Source organism: Brassica oleracea, chromosome C4 (assembly GCF_000695525.1).
Source record: "Brassica oleracea var. oleracea cultivar TO1000 chromosome C4, BOL, whole genome shotgun sequence".
NCBI classification, from domain to species: domain Eukaryota; kingdom Viridiplantae; phylum Streptophyta; class Magnoliopsida; order Brassicales; family Brassicaceae; genus Brassica; species Brassica oleracea.
Window position 1 is genome coordinate 9316582 of NC_027751.1, and position 21308 is coordinate 9337889.

At 36.6% G+C, this 21308-nt stretch overlaps 3 protein-coding genes and 1 pseudogene across 3 annotated transcripts; 3 read left to right on the top strand and 1 right to left on the bottom strand.

Annotated features, from left to right (window-relative positions):
* Nucleotides 1–5659: 5659 nt before the first annotated feature.
* LOC106340030 (protein trichome birefringence-like 37) lies at nucleotides 5660–8585 on the top strand. The gene is made up of 5 exons (XM_013778899.1): nucleotides 5660–6061; nucleotides 6195–6366; nucleotides 7529–7710; nucleotides 7836–7994; nucleotides 8092–8585. The coding sequence occupies exons 1-5, from the start codon at nucleotides 5718–5720 to the stop codon at nucleotides 8378–8380; spliced, it is 1146 nt and encodes a 381-aa protein (XP_013634353.1). The 5' UTR covers nucleotides 5660–5717; the 3' UTR covers nucleotides 8381–8585.
* A 471-nt stretch (nucleotides 8586–9056) lies between these two features.
* On the bottom strand, nucleotides 9057–10937 carry LOC106340378 (peroxidase 19). Its single transcript, XM_013779260.1, is given in 4 exon segments — nucleotides 9057–9395; nucleotides 9398–9556; nucleotides 10010–10210; nucleotides 10657–10937. Coding segments are annotated over 4 exon segments (966 nt in total). The 5' UTR covers nucleotides 10924–10937.
* A 2165-nt stretch (nucleotides 10938–13102) lies between these two features.
* On the top strand, nucleotides 13103–14669 carry LOC106339934 (ATP synthase mitochondrial F1 complex assembly factor 1). Its single transcript, XM_013778802.1, has 4 exons — nucleotides 13103–13544; nucleotides 13620–13699; nucleotides 13805–13863; nucleotides 14179–14669. The coding sequence occupies exons 1-4, from the start codon at nucleotides 13236–13238 to the stop codon at nucleotides 14481–14483; spliced, it is 753 nt and encodes a 250-aa protein (XP_013634256.1). The 5' UTR covers nucleotides 13103–13235; the 3' UTR covers nucleotides 14484–14669.
* A 963-nt stretch (nucleotides 14670–15632) lies between these two features.
* Nucleotides 15633–19939, top strand: LOC106339254 (annotated as a pseudogene).
* Nucleotides 19940–21308: the final 1369 nt, after the last annotated feature.

A 21308-nucleotide genomic window follows, 5' to 3' on the forward strand; every position in this document is an offset into this window, starting at 1 on the left:
CGTCGGAAAATACCGACGGAATTCCGACGACTTTGCTGTTAATCGGAATGTCGTCGGAAATTCGTCGGAATATACCGACGAACTTCCGACGACTACAACGGTTACATTTTTTATCGGAATGTCGTCGAAAAATCGTCGGAAAGTTCCGACGAACCATATTTTGTCAGAATTCCGTCGGAAATGGCCGACGGAATTCCGACGACTTAATTTTTTTGGATTTGGTCAGAAATTTGTCAGTATTCCGTCACAAATTTCCGACGACCTTGGTGTCCGTCGGAACGTCCGTCGGAATTCGGTGTGTTTTCTTGTAGTGAGTTGCACGAGCCAACATAGTAGATAGCAGTGGAGATCGACTTCTGTGGCATCGGAGACTTGGGCATCCTGCTATTGGTGTTTTTACTTCTTTGTCTGAGCTTTCTGGTGTTGAAAATAAAGCTTTCTCTAGTCCTTGTGACGTGTGTTTTAGAGCAAAGCAAACAAGAGATGTTTTTTATGACAATATTAATAAAACAAGCAAGAGTTTTGAGCTTATTCACGTAGATATATGGGACCCTTATCGATTACCTGCGTCGTGTGGTGCTAGTTACTTTCTCACAATAGTAGACGATTTTTCTCGAGCTATGTGGACCTATCTGATGATAGCCAAGTCGGAGGTTAAGAAGGTGTTGCAGAGATTTTGTGCGTATGCAGAGAAACAGTTTGGTCACTCTGTTCAAACCGTGAGGAGTAATAATGGAACAGAATTTGTGTGCTTGGGAAAGTACTTCCAAGATAGTGGAATTGTGCATCAGACTACTTGTGTGGATACGCTTCAACAAAATGGGCATGTGGAGAGGAAGCACATGCACATTCTCAATGTGGCAAGGGCTTTGTTGTTCCAGTCAAGCTTGCTAGTGAAGTTTTGGGGTGAGGCTATATTAACAGCAACACATGTGATCAACATGACGCCATCGAAGGTGTTAAAAGGAAGTTCACCACATGAAATGCTATTTGGTGCCAAACCAGCCTATGAGATGTTGCGCATTTTTGGGTCACTCTGCTATGTGCATCGACGAGATCGAGTGAAAGATAAACTAGGAGAGAGAAGTAGACGTTGTGTCTTTGTGGGATATCCCTTTGGGAAGAAAGCTTGGAGAGTTTACGATGTGGAGAAGAAGGAATTTGTGGTATCAAGGGATATAAGTTTCTCTGAGGAAGAGTTCCCATTCAGGGAAAAACAGAACAAAGTTGTGGAGCAAGTACAATACACGGGAACACCAGATGATGACTGGATCCTCAACGTGTCTGAAGAAAATAGGGGGAGTGAACCAAATGAAGCTGAGGAAACGAGCATACCTCTAGTAGTAGCTTCTGGTGACACTGAGAAACAGAGCAAAGAAGTCGAAACAGAGGACATGGGTGCAATGGCTGAGGTTGTTGAGTTGGGGAGAGGTCATAGAGGAAAGATCCCTTCAGTCAAACTGCGTGACTATGTGAGTTACAATGCTCAGTACTTAAAGACACCCCATCACGATCTCGCTGTGCCACCTCTTGAATCAGAGTCCTCGACGACTATCCAAGGTAACACTCCATATCCTCTTGAGGATTATATCTCTGATGAACGTTTTTCTCCAGACCATAAGGCGTTTTTGGCGGCTATAACCGCTGGGAAAGAACCAAGAAATTATAAAGAGGTTGTGCAATAGGAAATATGGCGCAATTCCATGAAGAAAGAGATGGGTGCTTTCGAAAAGAATAAGACATTGAGTGTGGTGGATTTACCGCCTGGTAAGAAGGCTATTGGCAACATGTGGATATACAAGTACAAGTACAATTCCGATGGCACGATCGAGAGACCTAAATCCAGGCTTGTCGTATTGGGTAACAAGCAAGTAAGAGGGAGAGATTTTTAAGAAACGTTTGCACCGGTTGCAAAGATGACTACTGTGAGGAGTTTGTTACGTGTGGTTGCAGCAAAGGGATGGGTGGTGCATCAGATGGATGTACATAATGCTTTTCTGCATGGGGATCTCAAGGAGGAAGTATACATGAAGCTACTGCAAGGATTTCAACACTCAGATCCGAACAAGGTGTGTCTGCTGCACAAGGCAGTGTATGTGCTTAGACAAGCGCCCAGGTGTTGGTTCTCCAAGCTCACTAATGCGCTGAAGAAGTATGGGTTCAAGCACTCGTATGCTGACTATTCACTCTTTGTTTACTCGAGAAAAGGAATGGAGCTTCGATCCTTATTTATGTGGACGATCTGTTGGTGTGTGGAAATGATATGACATTGGTGAATAAATTCAAAGATTATTTAAGTAAGTGCTTTCACATGAAGGATTTAGGAAAGTTAAAGTACTTTCTTAGCATTGAAGTTGGGCGTGGAGAAGAGGGATTCATGCTTACCCAACGCAAGTATGCATTGGACTTGATTTCGGATGTTGGTTTGCTAGGGGCAAAACCGGTTGCTACTCCTACGGAACAGCATCACAAACTCGGTTTGGATAAGAGTCCGTTTCTGCGAGATGCAGAGCAGTACATAAGACTGGTGGAGCGCTTGATCTACTTGTCGATCACACGTCCAAACATCTCATATCCGGTACACATATTGTCACAATTCATGAAAGCGCCGAGAGAGTTGCAGTGGAAAGCTGCTATGCGTGTGGTTCAGTATCTCAAGGGGATGACTGGACAAGGAATATCACTAAGCTCGCAGTCTGATCTTAAGCTGTCTGTGTACTGCGATGCTGACTGGTCAGCGTGTCCAGTTACTAGGCGATCGCTGAGTGCGTATGTTGCATTGGTTGGTAATTCACCAGTGTCATGGAAAACGAAGAAGCAGAAGGTGGTTTCTCATTCCTCAGCCGAGGCAGAATATAGGTCAATGGCTCAAGCTACACGTGAGATTAAGTGGCTGAGAATATTGTTGTGTGACTTGGGTGCGAAGCAACTGAAGTCGTCGGAGCTGTACTGTGATAGCAAGTCTGCCATTTACATAGCAGCTAATCCGGTGTTTCACCAGAGGACTAAGCATATAGAATCGGATTGTCATCAGGTGAGAGATACATGACGGCATTTTGAAGACTGTTCATGTTCAAACGACGGAGCAAATGGCAGATGTGTTGACAAAAGCACTTGGAAAGGCTCAGTTCGAGAACTTGTTATTCAAGTTGGGTATAAGAAATTTTCATATTCCTAACTTGAGGGGAGAGTATACGAAGATAATATATATTTTGGATATACCTTAGTATGCTGAGATAATGATGTAATTAGATTTAGGAGTTATCTCTAAATCTCCGATAGTCGGTGAACATTGTATTATATAAACACATCTGAACATATCAAATAAAGACAACTTGAACATAAGATTTACAGAAACACAACCCTTTTTAATTCAAAAAATCCGTCAGAATATTGAATTTTGTCTAAATAACATGCATATATACTTATTCCCAAAAAAAACATGCATATATACACCATGGCCATCACACTTTTCTTTTCGATCAAGACAATTTTCACTATGTATATATATCAAAATTTAATTATATTTTGGTCATTTTTGTTTTCTTGCTTTTAGTCGTCTTGTTTCACGCTCGAATCATCTATACTGTGACTTATGTCAAGATTAAAAGAAACGTGACATAATTTTCTTGCCTTGCATGTATGTGAGTACTCTTGTGAAAATCACTCAGTATTTTAAAAACACGAATCAATAAAACAGAATCAACTAGAAAAAAGTAGCCAAGGTTGTCTATATATAGTGCTGTCCATGTCTTATGCGAAATGTTTTTTCATCAAAATGATACAACTTTTTTTTGTTTGTTAAAGGGTTTCAAAATGATACAACTTGGCGATAGGAATAATGAACAGATGAAGTAGAAGCATGTAACAATTGATGGAAAATGATTTAAGATTCCCCCCGTGACAAGCTAAGCAATAGAATGTCCCACTAATATCTCCACGAAAAACACCAAAAATGATAATGTGGATTGTGGATGGCTTCAACAAAAACTCTTTTGCTTTTGATGGTTTTTACTTACCAGAATTAATGTGAATTCGACGGTGTGGCAATGATCACTGGTAGGAGACCTGATGCAGCGCATAACAACTTTAGACGTTACAGGTCACATAAGCTGCATATTCCCAAGAAGGTAATATAACTTTTTGCATCGTTTACTTAAACTCTTGTGAAGTGTATCAGAAGCTTCTGATACACTTTGATATCTTTTTGCATGATTTAATTTAAATTCTATTTTGAGTCAAGAATTGATGGTGAGATATCAATATCACCAACAGAATGAATATTTCGGAGATATTTTATGGACTTTATAGGTATTTCTAGATTTTGGAGATACATATAGTGACATAAAATCATCCGCACATCTAGTTACTTGTGGAATGAGATATTCTGTCACTGAATTATGTTACTGTCTACTGTATTTTTTGTAGCGTTCCGACCTAAGTATACTAGTGAAAACATTATGAACTTTTGTCAAAATTTTAAACTTAGGTACATTCTAGTGAAAAAAAAATCAATGTCTACAAAAATCTCTTTCATCAAGTAAACAAATCGAGAGTAGAAAACTTAATCTCATTTTACAATTGATGTTGCCTACCTGGGTTTTGTGATTTGTGTCAACCACAAAATTTAACTTTCTTTTGTGCATATGAAGTCTTAAAAATAATTAAAATGAATTGTAATACGTTAATTCTTCAACAACAATGATATATTTAAAAGACCAACAATTGTATTCGTTATTTTACAATCAATACTTTATTGTAGTGTTGCAAAATATTAAAATTATTTAATGAACAAACATTAATACAGAAAATTCACTCTGTGCATGCACACAGTTTATCATCTAGTACAGTAAGATTTCTAAACACCTAGACTAATAATTGAGAGAAGATATTCCCAACACTTATATAATAATATAATGACTAAATATGATAATAAACTTTTAAAAATACTTAATTGACAGCTATAGAAACATAAATACTCGTTGAGAAATTTTGATAAACCAGTTCTAACGACCGCAATCGGCTAATAGTTGAATCCAAAATTAGCGTGGGGGTTACTGGTAAAATTAATTGTTATTGGTTTACATTTTTTGAATTTATTTACTATCCTTTTTTAATTTAAAATTTTAAATATCACTGATAAATAATTATTATATTTTTTGGTTTCCTCATAAAAAATTTTCCTTATACTATACAAATTCTTGACTAATATATCAAATCATCATAAGAAAAATATCATCCTTACAAACAAACATATCTTACTATTTTAGACAATATTTGGAAAAAAAATATTGGAGAATCGTAAATATATATTATTATCTTTTAACAAAAATAAATAAAAGAAAGAAAGTAAGTCAATACAAATCAGTCACAGTCAATGATAATCCATGGAAACATTAGATGAGAATATATCCCATATTTGTTAAGTTCGGTATACTTTACACAAATTCCTCTACCAACAACCGCTTAATGATCATTTGTAATTGAATTGACAGCCTAACAATTTGTGGCTTTCCTAATGAACTGATATGTATTTTATTTTATTTTAAAAAAAAAATCGAACCCATATAATGCCAATAGTATCTCCATTCTCCACCCAAGAATCTGTTCACACTCGTCACAACTGTACTTACGTATAAGTATATAAACATGTGTATACAAACTCAATTCCATCACAAAGCCTCTTCAAAAAATAACCCACATCTTTTGTTTCAAAGATGGGTTGCAAACGCATCTCTCTTTTCCTTCTTCCACTTCTCACACTCACAATCTTGTCCGGGGCCGACAAGGCCTTGGCTTCCGACGAGAAGCGGCAAGTGAGCCACCGCAACATAACGGCGTTGGCTGCCACCGGAGGAGGAAAAGCGACGTTGAAAGGAAGAAAGCAAACGTCTGGTTGTAACTTGTTTCAAGGGAAATGGGTTTTCGATGCTTCTTACCCATTGTACGATTCGTCCACGTGTCCTTTCATCAACGGCGAGTTTGACTGTCTCAAGTTCGGCCGACCAGACAAAAAGTTCCTCAACTACTCTTGGCAACCTGATTCATGCACCATCCCAAGGTATGAAACATCCAAGTATATGTTAAGGCGATACTTTGGACATATTTTGGCCGTTTTTCCACATGCGTACATGCATACAATTAGCATAACGATGATGATAATGATAGGTTATGTATGTGAATTATAAATGAAGGTTCGATGGAGAAGCGTTTCTGAATCAATGGAGAGGGAAACGAGTGATGTTCGTGGGTGACTCACTGAGTGAAAACATGTGGGAATCGTTGGGATGTATGATCCATGCGTCGGTACCAGGCATCACGACCACGTTTCTCAGACGTACCCCACTCTCCTCTCTCACTTTCCAGGTCTCTCTCTACTCTTCTTTTTTTCTGTATTATAATTTTTAAAAATGTGTCTTTGGACAGAAACAAAATCTAATAATTCTTCATCACGAGGAGGACTTGTCAATTTTATTGAATCGTGTTGGTCACGGGCTAATATATTATACTATATTTCCATTTTTATAAGAATTATGAAATTTTGCTTTTGGTTTTAAATTTTTTCTTTGTGCAAACGCTTGACATCCAAGGTATTATGATTTTATCTGCCTTACTGCCTAGTTGATCGTACACATACATAATTTAAAACTATGAATCAATGAAAAAGAAGGTAAGAGAAAACGTATAGATTTTACTAACAAACAATTGATTTTCTTTTCTGTAAAGAGATGTTTCTTTCAAAAGTTGTGCATTTTGATGTAGACGCATGCGTCCACTTTATATATTTTTGGTCTATATGGTTTATGCTTCAATATTTTTACTTATCTCAGTGAAAACATTACAACTTATATACTTCTTTGTACAAAATTATAACTAATTCTATATTTTATCATTCACAACTTTTTTTTAAAAAATTTCAATTCTGATACAGTTGCGACTTCTTTAATTAATTTCATTATTCATCATGAACATTGAAAACTAAGTATATATTAACCACAAACCTATGTGAGGTTAAATCCTTAATTTATTAGAAACATTAACAGCCTTTCTAAAAAAAACAATAACCTCCGATATGAAAAAAATACGTAATCCAAATATTTTCTCCACCGTACATTGTTTTTGCCTTGGTTTCTAGTGTTGACTTAGGGTTTTGGGAATTTCTCTCTTCTATTGTTTTAAACAAATTTAGAGCATAAAATATATACATAACAATTGACCAAAAAAATTATATATATACATAACAGTATATATAAACTGGAAAAGAACAAAAAGAAAGAGAACATAGCAGGGAGGGAAAGGAAGTAGGAGACCTGACAGCTAATGACAACTAATAATTAATAAACCACTTCCATTTGTTTTCTTCAACTTATATTTTTAAACATGGGAAAACATGTTACATATTAAAAAGTTGGACCCGGAGAAATGTGTGCATTCTATACATACTGTGTAGAAACAATTGAATATATTTTCATATATAGTAAAAAAGTATTAAAATTTCTCAATCTTTTTTCTAAACGATTAAAAACAGGAATATGGAGTTACGTTATACATATACCGAACACCATACCTAGTGGATATCTCCAAAGAAAAGGTAGGGCGTGTGCTTAACCTTGGAACCATCGAAAGGGGTGCTGAAGTTTGGAAAGACGTGGACATTCTTGTGTTCAATTCTTGGCACTGGTGGGTTCACAAAGGAGTAAAATCTCAAGGGTTCGTACCATATATCCTCCTACACTCATGTATAATATATGGTCTAATTTGAGATTGTCTTAAGACGTGCTCCAACCAAATCATCTTCTCTTCTTCTATTGTTGTTTTTGTTGTTGTTATATCAGGTGGGATTTTATAAGAAATGGGTCTTCACTGATAAGAGACATGAACCGTCTTGATGCTTTCAACATAGGACTCACCACTTGGGCGCAATGGGTTGATCAAAATGTTAATACTTCGCAAACCCGAGTTTTCTTCCAAGGCATTTCTCCTACTCATTACGTGTAAGTTCACTATACATAATATGTACATACATTTGTGGTATGAAAATTGGTGTTTTAAGTAAAATATATTGACTTGTTTATTGGGGAAAATTATTAGAGGAAAGGAGTGGAATGAGCCGATGAAGACTTGCAACGGGCAGATGCAACCGTTGACAGGGTCGACATACCCGGGTGGTCCACTTCCTGCAGCAAGCATTGTTTCACGAGTGTTGCGCTCCATGAAGACACCCGTCTACCTACTCGACATCACAACTCTGTCTCAGCTAAGAAAAGATGCGCATCCATCTACTTATGGAGAAAATGGAAGAACCGATTGCAGCCACTGGTGCCTTCCTGGCTTGCCGGATACTTGGAACCAGCTTCTCTATGCAGCTCTTTCGATGTGAAGAACTTGACTCAACATGGTATATTACATTCATGGAGTCCAAAGGAAATAAAGGGAACGACTTACATTTACTTGGAAGATTTACAGACAAGATGTCGATAAATTGAAGTTGTAAAGCGTTTTATATTATTTTCTTTTGGCGGGGGTGAAACTATAATCTAAAAATCTTGTGATTGTTTCAAGAAATAAAATTATTTAAAGTAGCACATTATAGCATTGCTGGATTATTATGTATATCACAGTAAACATATATGTTGTTTCCTGTTGAATTAGATTGGATTTCCTCGGTAACAACAATTAACAGATTTACAAAGTCGAATCACCGCTTTTATATAAAGTGGTACAACACAAATCTTGACTTTTGGGATCTTATGACTTGGGTATGGTTCGACCCAGTATTGGCAGCTTTGGTCTTATATAGAAGGGATCAGGCTATTTTAAGTGTGTGAACTTCGCATATAAAACACACTTCTGAAATTGTAATATCACCAACATGAATTATTATCTAAATCACTTTGTTCATAGATAACGTAACTGAATTTACGGATTCTTTCGGAAAGTACCTTATATACTATGAACAAAACAATCAAGAAACTTCTAAACAAAGAACAAAAGATACATCAAGATCGAGACAAAATCCACACACAAAAGAACAAACTAAGGTAAATATAAAAGATCTATAAAAAGACACGACAATCTTTTCGTATCTCCCCATGTTTCCTCCCTCTCTTTACACCAATAGAACCCATCTTATCCATAGCGTCCCCAAACGCCTTGAGAAACTTCTGCTTATCTCTAGCCATCTCAAGTACAATGGGCTTCGTCCTCGGGTCAAGAAACAAGGCTTGGTCCGACCCGAGAAGGCCCATGCTACTTCCTAGACCTCTGTAATATCCATTGTCGAACGCAAACGGAGTTGTGGCGTCGAGGGGAAGGGCGGCGCGGGAGCTTCTACCGGAGAAAGGGCAATACATACGGAGTTCCTTGAGTAATTTTGGGTTGATATTTGGGTCGGGTCTTCTACGAGGTCTTCTACCGTTAGTCCTTTTGACGCGAAGAGCTTAATGAGTTGATCGACCGTGGAGTTTGATCTAGGGATGTTGGGAGGGACGTTGGTTGCCGTTGATCTTTTGCCGTCCCACCTTCCTTTTTTCACTTGATAGTAAGGTCCACCTGCCTATTTGAAATCAAAACAACTAGTCAGGACATCCTAATATTTTAGGGTCATAGATAATTAGTAAGAATTTTATTAATTTTTTCATACATTGAGGTCTAATATCTAAATATGTTAAATATAAAAATTTAAGGGCCCAAAAACAATTTTAGGGTTATATAGTCAATTAGTAGAAATTTATTTTAAAAATTATATATTAGGAGTCTAATATCTATATATGTCAATTTAAAAAAAAAAATTGGAGATCCAAAAACCAATGTTCATCTGACTATCCTTATGAATAAAAAATCAAAGTACCTAAAAAGTTAAACCAAAGGCAAAACTATCTCCATGAATAATGGTTTGGACTCACAATGCTCAAGATTATGCTAGATAGCTGTGCAAGCCGGTTGGCTAAATTTTGAGCTGGTGTTAGAACTAAAATAAATTGAAAGTATGGGGTTGAAGTTGGAGTACCAGGTGAATGAAATCTCGAGCAGCGATGGCGAGAATATCAGAGCAAGAGACGCGAGAAGGGCAATGAGACTCAACCAATGCCTTTGCCTTGATGATACTCACAAATCCTTCTTCTCTCAATTCTTTATTCTCCTCTGCTTCTCTTTCCGCTAATTTCTTGCTTCCCTTCTTTGTTTCTATTAATATCGACCCATCACAACCCTTGAAGATTCAAAAACTTTAAATTATGTTGAGCAAGCACCAACAATTTTATATGCATTTGCATGCATGTGATGTGTATTAATGCTAAACAAACAGCACAGACAGACCAACATACTTTTTGAGGTTGTTACTAAAGTGCAGCGAATCTTGGCATCTTTTGCTAAAATGCGCTACGTTGGATACACGACAAGTTCTTGTCGGGACCGTTTCCCATATGTTCTATGTTTTTATTATTTTCCGGATTGTGTGTGTTTTTATTATTTTCCAGATTGTATGTGTTTTGACTTTGCAACTATTACTGAGGTATAATGCGATGATGCATCATACATTGAAATGTGACAATGCCAGTTTCAGTTAGTAACGTAAAAATGCGCATTGTACTCACTGTATTTAGCTATCGTGCGTAATCAAGAGAATGCAAGATTCAGTGTTTGGTAAAAAATGACCTCAACGAAGCAGTCGTGAAAGAAGAGGCGAATAGTCGCAGGGGCGGAGACGGGTGCTTCTTTGAACCGCTGGGAAGTAACGGAACCGACAAGACTTTCTAGCTGAGGACATTTCTTAGAGTAGTAATCAGTGGATAGCTCTCTGTGGCGGTGGCGCGGCAGTGTCTGGGGATGAGAGGTTATGGGCTTCGCTGAAGAAATTGGAATGGTGGAGATGAGGAAGAGAAAACGGAATATTAAGGAGGAAGTAAGAGATAAGACATGCATGGTGGATTGGTCTTTGTGTTGGATACTGTAAGTCTGGACAAACTACTATATATATAGTTTCTGTTATTAGTTAACAAAAAAAAATCCAAGTCAGAGCTGAGAAAAATGACAAGAAGTTGATTTGTAACAAAATAGCAATATTTTTGTGAGATAAAAAGAGAGTGGTAGTAGTTTATTAACGGTTTTATTATTTTTATTTAAAAAGCTGTTGTCAAATTTAATAAACAAATATAATTAAATTTTATTTGGTGTTAATTTACGTTACATACTTTCCAAGCTTGGATAAGAGCAAAGGTAAATATAACAGATTGATATCTATCTTCAGTTCTTCACTTTAATCAAAACATTTTATAATAGCACAATTATCTTGTATGCCACAGTATTACAAACGCTACATTTTGAAACTGGATAAACCCGTTCTTTACCAAAAGATTATGTGTATTACACAAAGAACCTATCTACGAGATCTCTACTGAAAAAAATCAATGTTGATCCTATCATAACTATATCAGAAGTTAACCACAAGTATCATGGGAGATTTACACATTTGTTTGCATTCTATCACATTTAACATATCAAATAACATACATTTATTAAGAGAATATGGTTCAATACATCGACACTTATTTGTAATCCTTTTTAAATCTCTAACGCTCACAGGAACACATCATTACGCATTCTACTCAAAAGATATGTAAAGTTAATAAGCCATGATTGCTTCCTCATATTCGAATTAAAAAAATGAGAATTATTTGCTTAAAATCATAACCCATGTCCTGATACATAAAGAGTAAACTCCTGATACCATAGTTCACGAATTTCCTAATGCCACTAAAACCTAAATTTGGTTTAGTGTTCCTATCTAGTTTTGTCCCAAAGTCAGACCAGTATCCATGATAAACTTACTTTTATAAATATTTGAACCTGCATATATATTGAAATAAAAAACTTGGTTTAAGCAATCTGAAATGTATTATTGGTTCATAATTGTTAAGAGATGGACTCGAGATTGATAGGGTCACATGAACATGTTAGAAGATTCCAAACACTCACGGGCGGACGAAGCAAAACATATATTTTTTTTAATTGATGCTACTACAGATCTGAAACTCGGCAAATACACATAGAAAATGTACGTACATTTTATATTAGTTTGTAACATATGATAAAACTTTCATTTCAAAAAAAAAAAAAAAAAAAAAAAAAAAAAAAAAAAAAAAACATGATAAAACTTATATTTAGTGAACTCTTTAAATGCATTACATTTTTGTTACATTATTTGGAATATTATGTACGTTTTATATACACACTAATCTTAGTTACAGTGTCATTCAAAACGAATAATAACAAAAAATCATCAAATATAGACATTATTGTTCTCAAATTTAAGTTCCACTTGCCATGAGCCTATATTGTTATAATTTTTCATGGTGCTTGTCTGATACTCCAAAGCTTCTAGCAAGAACTGCTTCAGAATGATTTTGAAATACTTATAGGAGTACGTATGTGTTTGGTAAAAGTGGCTTTGCAGTGTAGATAGACATGCTCTTATAAATTGCAAGAGTGCCTAGAGCACCAGTGTAAATGAGGACTATCAGACTATGTACGAAAGTCTTTTCAGAGAAATGGTTTAGTGATATATATTTTCTCTTCCTCTTTTTTTTTTTTTGTCCAGTGTTTCTCTTGAGTGTATACATGTGATAGGATATAGATTTTATATGGTCCAAGCGTGGGATGATTGTCATCCAGAGTTGGAGTTCTTCCTTGATAAATCGACTGTGCCATGGTCCGTGTAAAGATAGATGAAGCACGGCCAGCCCCTAGTCCTATGCGCTTTTATAGGTAAGTATTTAATTATGAAGAGTGGCTTTAGGCTTGTTGCGCATTTAATGCATGTCGTTTGGTTCCCATGACCACCATCACAGATTCTTGTATACAAATGATGCCGCTCAAGTCAAACGCTAGGCCATTATATTATGCGATAGAAATTAATCCAACTCAAGCTCCATCCAAGCTAGCCATCTGGTTTTGCTGATGAGTTTTCATTGGGAAGTCAGACCGAGTATCCAAATATCTGGGCTCTAGACCAGCCCATTACTTTTGGGCCGAAAGAGCTTAATTTTAAACCGGTCGAACCAAATTAACCCCCCAAAAATCACGAAACGTATTCGGTTAACGAGCGAGTAAAGCGAGTGATTCAGATCCCAGACAGTTGACTTTCTCCGTTGTCGTCGGATTTACATCTTCTAGCATACAAAGTGTTCGACGAAATTCCTCTGAGAGCTCCTTAAAACTTGCTGATAATTCTTACCATGAAACTGAGACGAATCCTCGGTTCTGTTTCAAGTCTCGCTACAGAAAAGCTCTCTTCGTCTTCCTCCTCGTATTCTTCCCGTTGCCCATCTAGGCAGATTTTCACCGCTTCGCAACGAAATGCCGGAGGCAACCACTCAGAAGCGTTACCTGGGAAGCACATCGAATGGGCATCGCTTGGTTCAGTCAGAAACTCGAGGTTCGCATCTGGGTTCTCACCGTTGAAGCCGAAACCGTTGGATTCGATCATGGATTTGGATAGAGCCAAGACTAAATCTCCCGAGGAGCTCACTTCGATCTGGGACGATGTAATTCAACCCTCTGTGCTCGAAAGATTCAGTCTTTGATTCAATTTGCTTATGCTGATGATTTCATTTTGGCAGTATCACTTGGGACGTGGTCACATTGGGATTACTATGAAAGCTCAGCTTTATCGTTTGTTGGAGCAACGAGCAGCTGAGTGGTAAAGACATCATCATCAGCTTTGTTCTTGTTCAAATGAATCTTAGTTTTTGTGTGTGTGATTGGTCTTGCATTGATCTTCTTCTGTTTGATGTATCAATTGCAGCCGATACTTTGTCATTCCATTGTGGAGAGCAAATGGTTATATTACAATGTTTGCTCAAGGTTTGTTCTACCTTTTATCTCTGAGTTAAAGTCAAACTAGTGATATTAGAATTGGTCTAGATGGTTAGTGATATTAAACAATGGTCGACATATTTTTACTCAAAAGACATTCTGTTACTTATGTCTAATTAGCGAGGACAAATGTTAGGGGACTATTAATCTCAAGAACCATGTGACGCTGAATCTTTGCTAATTGTAGCATTTGATCTTTGAACTTGACTACAATTTCGTGGAGGGTATTAGTTTTGTTGTAAAACTAAGAGCTCCATTGATTTAATTATCTTATTATTAATCATCAATCTTGTGTTGTGGCAGTTGAAGCGCCTCACATGATCTTCACTGGTCTCGAAGACTACAAAGCGAGAGGAACTGAAGCGGCTCCTTACTTGACAAGCAAATTCTACACCGAGCTTTCAGAGACGAAAGACTTGGTGTTTATTCGAGGTGATGTTGTGTTCACAAGCAAACTCACAGACGAGGAGGCGAAATGGCTCATGGAAACAGCTCAGTCATTTTACTTGAACGACACTCGGTACAAGCTGCTTGAGCGGTTCAATAAACATACTCATGACTTTGAGTTCAAGGATGTGTTACAAGCTCTGGATATGCCTATTCTGTGATCTGATAAATCAAGAAAAAAAACTCGTCTGATTTTTGAGATACTTTGTATTAGTTTGCTTTTGGGAATATCAGATACGAGAGATTTTGCTCTTTAACGATCATTCCAAAATGTGATGTTCATTTTGGTGGTGTATTGAAAAGTTTAAAACTCTTTATATTATAATTAAATGATATATTATTTACATATGAGTTTTAAAATATTCTTTATCAAATATTATTGAATTTATAGTTTTATAATGCATTTTAAATTTGACTGTTATTAAAAATATTTTAGATAATCAGTTTTAAGTTGAAAATATAAAAATTCAAATTATATAGTTTTTTTTGACATCGAACGGCTATTATATTATTCAAAGAACTTGAGTTGGTCTGGTAACCAGACCGGAATATAACAACCAATGTAACAAAGCTTCTTATGAAAGGATCTAGCATTCTTAGCTAATGAATCTGATATTCCATTTTGTGCTTTTGGGATGTTAGATAACTTGAATTCCGGAAAGCATAGCTGGAGCATCTTTAACGCCTCCAATTCAGTTGCAAAACTTGGCGAAGCTTGAGGCTCTTCTATCATTGCTATTAAATCTTTACAATCTGTCCCAAAGCTCTGACACGAGGAATGTAGAAGAATACTCTCCATTGCCCATCATAGTGCCTCCACTTTTCTGAATGTAGAGCAGACTCTCGCCTACTTAAATTTCGTTTTCCCATAAATTGTATTTGTCCCAGATTATGCTTACAAACCCATATGCAACCACTAAATTGTTCCATGGAAGTCCATGATCCATCCACCATATATATGTTATCCACGCATATGATTTGGGGTTCCTCGTTGTGAATCTTCGGTGGAGTATCTGGTACCATCTCATTCGCATTAAAGAGTATCATTTCGAGCATGTTTTAGTTATTGATGAAAAGTTAAGACTGTTTTAGTTAAAATCATAAATTTTCTAAATCATCAAAATCATTTAAAACTCATTAAGAAACAAACAAAAAACTTTAAATTCCCTCAAATGTTTTATTGGATAGACCCCTCAATAAATATCAGGGGTCAATTCGTAAGAAACGATAAATTGAGGCTGCGGTTTTCTGAAGTTTCGCATAAACTGAAACGACCGTTTAAAAGATCGTCACAGCAACATAACCTCTGCTCTGCTCTGCTCTTCATCTTCAGAGCTTAACGATTCACCCAGAGAAACTCTCATCTTCCTACACTCTTCGAAAAACACCCACCATGTACGTTCTTCTCTTCTTCATAGCTTTCCCGCCTCCTAGTTCCTATAACATCTACTACAGAGACGAGATCTCATGTTTATCTCAAACTAAGTTTACGTATATACTCATCTCCTTCACTTTTCTCGCTCTCAGCTCTCTCCTCAGCCACTCGCAATGTCAGAGCACCAGTCCGAAGAATTCCAGCAAATCGAGAAGCTCTACGAGTTCAGCGAGCGCCTCAATGCCTCCAAGGACAAAGTCTCAGGTTCCCCATCCCTCAATTTTTCCCAACTAGGGTTTTGAAATCGAGCATTCTCAATTAGGGTTATCTTAAATTGGATTCCTGCTCTTGTTTTTAGCTCAAAGTTTTCATCTTTGCTTATTTGGGTTCTTAGTTCTCTCAGTTTATTTGCAGAATGTTGAGGACTATGAGGGGATTATCAAGATGTCCAAGACGAGTATGAAGGCGAAGCAGCTTGCCTCGCAGCTGATTCCACGCTACTTCAAGTTCTTCCCTTACTCTCTCCACTGATGCTTTCGATGCCCATATAGACTGCATCGATGATGGAGAGCTTGGGGTCTGTACCCTTTGTCTTTATACCATTAGATAAACTTAGATTAGCTCAAAGTTAGCTTCTTGGTCTATTTGACACTGGAAATATAGTGATGAAGCAGGGCTGAGTACTTGTTCCGATAGGTTGTATACGTATTTGATATGCAGTGCTTCTGATTTTCCAGATAATTTGATATATATACGTGCAGTTTTGTGTTCTGCGGAACTAGCGTTTTCTAGAGTTAATAGCATGTGATTCCTTCAATGTATAGGTACGGGTTCAAGCCATCCGCGGACTTCCACTGTTCTGCAAGGATTCTCCAGTGCAACTTCTAAATACTGGTAACTCTTGAGACTTTTGGTTACTACTTAGTACACCTTTAGATACCTCTTTGTGTCTTTCTCATCTGACTTAAGAGGTAACATGATCTGAAGAGGAACCTGTGGAGCGTGATGCTGTGCATAAGGCTCTGATGTCACTGATTCGACAGGATCCAAAAGGTAGTATAGTTTCTTTTACAGTTGTTCTGTATGAAGATGCCCATTATTCTTAATTATTATGAAGCTTCAGTGAGAAACTGGTAAACGTGAATTTTCAGTCTCATGGTTAGATAATTGGTTACTCTTTTAGTGTACTTGGTTGATCAGGCATTAGTTAAGTGGATAGATTACTGGCTGTAGGTTGTAGTGTGCTAAATTATCTTAGATTTACAATATTGACTCTACCGTTTTCTAACTATTACCCTATTTTGCAACAGCATCTTTGACTGCATTGTTTACGCATGCTGGAGTTACTCCAACTACTGACGTTCAAATTCGTGAAAAAGTTTTGAATTTCATCAGAGACAAGGTCAGAATGTTCCTTTTGCTATTTTCAATGTCCTTGAATTGCGTGACTTATTCTTTTGGTGTTCATATCTCATTTTGTGCCAGAAAGGAAACTATATGAAAAATGTAATAGTGCTATATATTACCAAAATATACAATAGAAAGCTAAAACCTGGATAGTATCAGAAATGACAATCCTTGGAGAGATTTGGAATACTTTAGCTTATATTCATTGTATTTTTATTAATCTATATGTAGGTGTTTCCTATTAAAGCAGAACTCTTAAAGCCTCAAGAGGAAATGGAAAGGCATATAACAGATTTGATTAAACAGGTAAAGACCATAATCATGTGCGTCTGCAGTTCTTTTTATTCCTTCTGTCTGCCTTCTTTTTCTTTGCCAGATATTGTGACCCTTTTTTTCCGATTTTCCCAGAGCCTAGAAGATGTAACTGGAGGAGAATTCAAAATGTTTATGGACTTCCTGACAAGCCTGAGTATATTTGGAGGGAAAGCTGCTCAAGAAAGAATGCAAGAACTTGTGGAAATTATCGAAGGACAGGCCGATTTAAATGCACAGTTTGATGTAAGTTTGTTGTGTTGCATCATCCTGAAGATGAAGTTAAATTTCTTGATTGCGTAAAACAATAGTCCTTGTTCTGTGGTTCTACTAATTGCAAGTATTGTTTTTTCCAGGTATCAGATACAGACCATATTGACTGGTTTATATCATGCCTGCTATTGGCTCTTCCATTTTATGCGGTACGGATTCAGATTGGTGCTGTTAGTAGCTTGATAGATTCCAAACTTATGAACTTCGCTGGTTTCTTTGCTAATTTCTTCTTCGTTTGATCAGAGAGGTGCTCCAACCAGCAGGTTTCTCAACTACTTGAACAATCATATCATACCTGTTTTTGACAAGGTATCCTAGACTTTATCTTCCTAGTTCTTTATCATTTGTGGCCAGGTGTATTTGTCTCAATCCATTATCCATGTATGCTCTTATACGCATTTGTTATCGACTCTCTTAGAAAAAATTAAGAATAGTTTATGACACTAAGGGTATGAATAAAAATCTTAGGTATTGCTGCTTGTTTCTCTTTTTCTCTCTTGCATGCAAAATCTGTATCACTCCATAAAAGCTCCATAAAAGGAGCTTTCTTGGCCAGTAATATATAACATATTCTTTTGTTTTATAATAGCTCCCAGAAGAGAGGAAGCTTGATTTGCTCAAAGCTCTAGCTGATATTTCTCCATACACAACCGCCCAGGAGGCAAGGCAGATGCTTCCTTCAATAGTTCAGCTTTTAAAGGTACCACTCTAAGTGCCCTTATTCATCTGTCTCTTTGATAAATCGTTTGTGGACATGTTGCTTATATTTTATTTTGTTCTTACATGTTGCTTATACTTATAGTGTCTTTATTGTATATATCTTATTACAATCTCACATTTTTAATGTCAAAGCATTACATGCAGTAGTAAAATTGTCTTATAAAGATTGTTACATTCTTTGTTTTCAGAAATACATGCCTGCTAAGAAGACTGCATAGGAAATGAACTTCACATACGTGGAGTGTTTGTTGTACGCGTTCCATCACCTGGCCCACAAGGTTGCCAAGAATCATATTTGTGATTTAATTCCGTTCTCTTTTCTTCTTTCTTGTTTTACTTATTTGATTACATTGAGATATACAGGTTCAAAATGCAACAAACAGCTTGTGTGGGTATAAGATTGTGACCGGCCAGCCATCAGACAGACTGGGAGAAGACTTCTCGGAGTTGAACAAGGACTTCACTGAAAGGTATAGGCGTGACGTCTAGATTTGTGCGACTTGAAAGTTCTGTATACTGTCGTTGAAAATTTGATGTGCATGATGGTGTGTGATATCATAAAGTTGTTTTGTCTTTTGGTGCAGATTGGCCACCGTTGAAGATCTAACCAAGACAACAATGAAGAAATTAACTCAGGGAATGTCTGAGCATAACAAAGCCATGTCGGCTGCTAAGACAGATGAAGAGAAGGCAAACGTTGTGAGTAGATTAACTTCTTTCTGTTTTTTTTCCTGGTGGTATTTGGTTTTAGTGCTAATGTATTGCACCTTTGTTATGTTTTCTTCTTCCAGAAAACAAAGAAGCAGAATACTACAACTGGACTTAGGACATGTAATAACATATTGGCAATGACAAAGGTGAACGTCCCAACATCTTAGCCTTTTTTTTTTCCTTTTTCTTATAGTTTTGATGATATGAAGTATGAAGTAACTTTTGGAGCAAATTTGATATGAAACAGCCATTGCATGCAAAAGTGCCTTCATTTATCGGAGATACTAATATGAACCTTTCTTGGAAAGAAGCCACAAAGCCGTTAGCCTCAGCAGCAACAACAACAACAATCGGGTTTGTTGCAAAGATTACTCAACCAGCAATCTTTCTGTTATCTTATATCTGTTTGTAATGTGTGTTGCCTTTGCTGTAATATTTGTACAGAGGAAAACGGCCTGCTAATAGCAACAATGGAAGTGGTAATAGTGGCGCAGCAAAGAAGAGACGTGGTTCTAATGGTATGCCAAATCAACTTGTGAACAAGGCTTTTGAAGGAATATCATCATACGGTGGTGGTAGAGGTGGAAACCGAAGTCAGGGAAGACGCGGAGGTGGTGGTCGAAGAGGACGAGGAAGAGGAAGAGGTCACTGGTGATTAGTAAGCTCCCATGAGATGATTCCATGACTATGTTTCTCTTTTTTTTGTATTTTCTGTGTCAGTAGGAGTGTTTTGGTTTGGTACTTTGATAGAGTTTGGGGAGAAAGTCTCTTTGTCTTTCTTTATTCGCGATGGAGAATACAGAATTAGAATTTCTTTTATTTTTCTCATCAAATCAAAACAAAAGTTCAAGCGTTAATGACCTAACTTGTTTTAATCATGGCTGCCCGCATGTCTTCTGCATCCAAAGATTACGTACATGGCACGTTTGTTTGATCTTCTTCAAACTCAGTTAAATAAATCCACAATTTCATAGGAAAAAGATGATCTTGTGAATTTACATAGGCTGAGATTGGATTCCATGATCAGCTGCAAATTCATGTAGCTCGCAGGCTCTTTGTTCTCAGTCAACATTTCTCCTATCATTAGTAGGTTACCTTCTTAGGTATGAAGCTATACAAAGTCTTCTTGCTTCTGCGTTGCATATTCTCATCAAAGTCGTCTTGTTGGTCAAACGCTAGCTTTCGCATTGTCTGGGAGAAAATGTCACGGTCTCGTACTAAGTGGAGTTAGACGGCACTATTATATCAAAAATTTACTGTTTACCCAAACATCTACCATGGAGTTGTATGTTAATTTTCTCTATTTGTAATTAATATTTATCATTATGTCACATGGTCCCATGCAAGCACTCTGATCCGGAAATGATAACTAAATTTATGCTAATCAGCCAACTAGGATCAATACTATAGTCAATGCAACCATTAATGTGATTATCACGATTATATTTAGTATTTTAATATAAGAATCGTAGGGCAGATCGTTGTGCATAGGTTTCAGAAGATTTGACTATATGTAATAAGATAAGGTGACCATCATCACACATTTCTACGTAGAGTGTGTAAATGATATTGATGAATAAAAACATATCTATATATATATATATATATATAAAAAATAGACTTGTTTCTATTTTTTTTTCTACATTTCTTTTATTTTTTTCTTTTTACATTATAAATCATTATTCTCTTATATTACTGCATTTTAGCCCAACATTTTCTAATTGTGTATTATCTAATCTTTCTTGCACTAACCATCATCACATAAAGTCTAATAATCTATTTTATTGGTCATTAAAATACAAGATGAATAAAGAAATATATAAAATAATATATTTTTTACTAGGACAATATTCGTTGTAAATTCGTCGTAAACGGGGTGTTACGACGAATTAACCTCGAAAGACGTTTCGTTGTTAAACGTCCGTCGTAACGGAGGTTTCGTCGTAAACGACTCGTTACGTTTACGACGAAATATATTCCTCGTAAAACGCAGGGAAAGAATTCGTCGTAAACGACACGTAAGATTTCGTGGTAAAGCCCACGTAATGATTTCGATGTAAAGCACACGTAAATACTTTCGTTGTAAATCACTCGTAAACATTTCGATGTAAAACCCTCGTAAATCTTTCGATGTTAATCACTCGTAAACATTCGATGTAAACTCCATGTAATGTTTACGAGGAGTTTA